This window comes from Hakea prostrata, unplaced genomic scaffold (genome assembly GCF_041222555.1).
Source record: "Hakea prostrata isolate BN-2017 unplaced genomic scaffold, UWA_Hpros_2 contig_50, whole genome shotgun sequence".
In the NCBI taxonomy this organism is placed as follows: domain Eukaryota; kingdom Viridiplantae; phylum Streptophyta; class Magnoliopsida; order Proteales; family Proteaceae; genus Hakea; species Hakea prostrata.
In genome coordinates this window covers 1-2,438 of record NW_028291169.1, presented here as the reverse complement: position 1 = coordinate 2,438, position 2,438 = coordinate 1, and the positions used below count along the sequence as shown (strand labels likewise).

General features: G+C 40.8%; 1 protein-coding gene across 1 annotated transcript; it reads left to right on the top strand.

Moving 5' to 3' along the window:
* Positions 1–923: 923 nt before the first annotated feature.
* On the top strand, positions 924–2,314 carry LOC148999067 (GATA transcription factor 12-like). The gene is given in 3 exon segments (XM_089141491.1): positions 924–1,381; positions 1,472–2,080; positions 2,082–2,314. Coding segments are annotated over 3 exon segments (996 nt in total). The 5' UTR covers positions 924–1,075; the 3' UTR covers positions 2,163–2,314.
* Positions 2,315–2,438: the final 124 nt, after the last annotated feature.

Here is a 2,438-nt window from a genome sequence, read left to right as displayed (position 1 = left end):
TGAAAAAAAATGAAAAGTATAAAAAGACGAATAATCTCTGAAAAAATTAAACCTCTACGCCAAGCAACGTACCCCGGTGCCCTCTCTTTATCTGCCTTTCCTTTTAATTCAAGCATTAAAATCCAAAAATAAAAAAGGAAAAGATTTTTCTTTTTTCTTTTCTTTAATCTTTTTCTTTCTAATGGATAAGTGAACCCGAAAATATCTCTAGTTACCTTGTCTCCTAGAGTAAGCCGGATGTGGGTCCCACTGTTTTGGAGTCAACAGGAGCCACGTGGAGACGAAACCGATATCCAACGGTAGACTGTGAATTCTCTCTCCTACGTGGCATGGGTAGAGGTTGAAAAAACGGTGAAAAACAAAACCAGAAGGTCTCCGAACAGTACCCACGTGGCGAGACGTTAAACGTAGAGGTGAGCTGTAAGCGTCGTGCTTAAACGTGGCCCTCGAATTTAATAATGGATAAATAGGGTCAGGAAAATTAATATTTTTTTAAAAAAAATAAAGGTAAAATGCAGGGAGAGAAACGAAAATAAAAAAAAGAAACGCAACTCTCGAGGAAAATAAAGCAGAGGTATCCGGCTGGAAACTTGGACGCTAATGCACGAGTCGCAGCGACAAACCAGCTAGATCGGTTCCTTAGGGGTTGAATTGAACACTTGAGACTGCAATTACTTTTCTACCCTACTTCCTTTTCAAAACTCTACCCATTATTTAGGAATAGAGTGGTCATTACACAAGAAGTAAAGAGTGTGTAGAAAATTTGGAATAAAATCACCGATATTATTTAAAAAATTTACATGGCAGGTAGTAAGTAAAGATGCTCTTTTTAATTTTTGTTTGGTTGATTAATTTAATTTATTTGTTTAATGCTAAAAACACTTTTGTAATTGATTCTTTTTACTCGTCAAAATCCCCTCTCTTTTAGGTTCTCTGTCTGGCTGTCAGCTTCATACACAAATAAACCCTACTCTTTCTCTCGGCTTTGTATCCTCTCCTAGTCTCCTGTCTTGTCTCTCTCTCTTCTTCTTCTCTTGCATAACTTCTCGTGGTTGTGACTCAAGAACAGAGACCAATGGAAGCACCAGAATTCATCTACAATGGATGTTGCCGTGCAGGGAATTCCCAATTCACAACAGAAATTCGCCATACCGATGACCTTTTCACCATTGATGACCTCCTTGACTTCTCAAACGAAGAACCTATCAATAACGATGGAGCTTTTGATTCCGGCACCGGAAGTTCAACCGATTCATCCACTGTCACCGTCGTCGACAGTTGCAACTCTTCTTTCTCTGGCGGTGACCTACATTTCTCCGGTAACTTTGGTTGTCGTAACATTACCGACGCTGCTCAGTTCTCTGGTGACCTCTGCGTTCCGGTAATGCGAACACCGCCAAATTTAGTTCTGAATTCCATTTCGTTTTTGCTTAGTCTTGTTTGATTAAATTTGAAAATTTGGAAATTGCAGTACGACGACATAGCTTCGCTCGAATGGGTATCGAATATCGTGGAGGAATCGTTCTCGAGTGAGGATTTGCAGAAACTGCAACTGATAACAGGGATGAAGGCAAGAACCAACGAAGCATCCGAAACACATGAATTCCATCAACCAGTAACCAACATCAACGACGACAACAACAGCAACCCGATATTTCGGGCAGAGCTGTCCGTTCCAGGGAAAGCGAGAAGCAAACGATCACGGGCTGCACCAATCAATTGGTCCTCACGGTTGCTCATGTTAACCCCAACGACTTCATCATCTCAATCAGACATTCTATCGAACACAACAATGAAGAAAACAACGAAGAAGAAAGACAGCTCAGAGAATGGAGGAGAAGGTCGGAAATGCTTGCATTGCGCAACAGACAAGACTCCTCAGTGGCGAACAGGACCAATGGGACCAAAGACGCTCTGCAACGCATGTGGTGTTCGGTACAAATCCGGCCGATTAGTGCCGGAATACAGACCAGCTGCAAGTCCAACCTTCATGCTCACCAAGCATTCGAACTCACACCGAAAGGTTATCGAGCTTCGACGTCAGAAAGAGTTGCAGGAACAGCACCAATTCCTGGAATCAAAGCACAGTTTATGACATGTCAAGCAGTGATGATTATTTGATTCATCACCACACAGGCCCTGATTTCAGACAGCTAATCTGAAATCAACATCGTCCCTCATCAGTTAGTAGAAATTTTCCGGCGAACGAAACAGAATTACTTCCGGAGAGAAAAAGAAATTTTCCTAATGCAGCAGTGTATGAGTTTCTTATTTTCGTAACCTAGAGAACTGGTCTTCTTTTTCTTTCCCTCTCTCCCCTGTTTTTTCGAAAAATTTAATCTCATTAATTATGATTAAAATTCTAATTAATCATGCTTTCATGATCTTAACCCATCTTAATAAGGATTTTTAATTTCGGGATTAAAGCCAAAAATCAT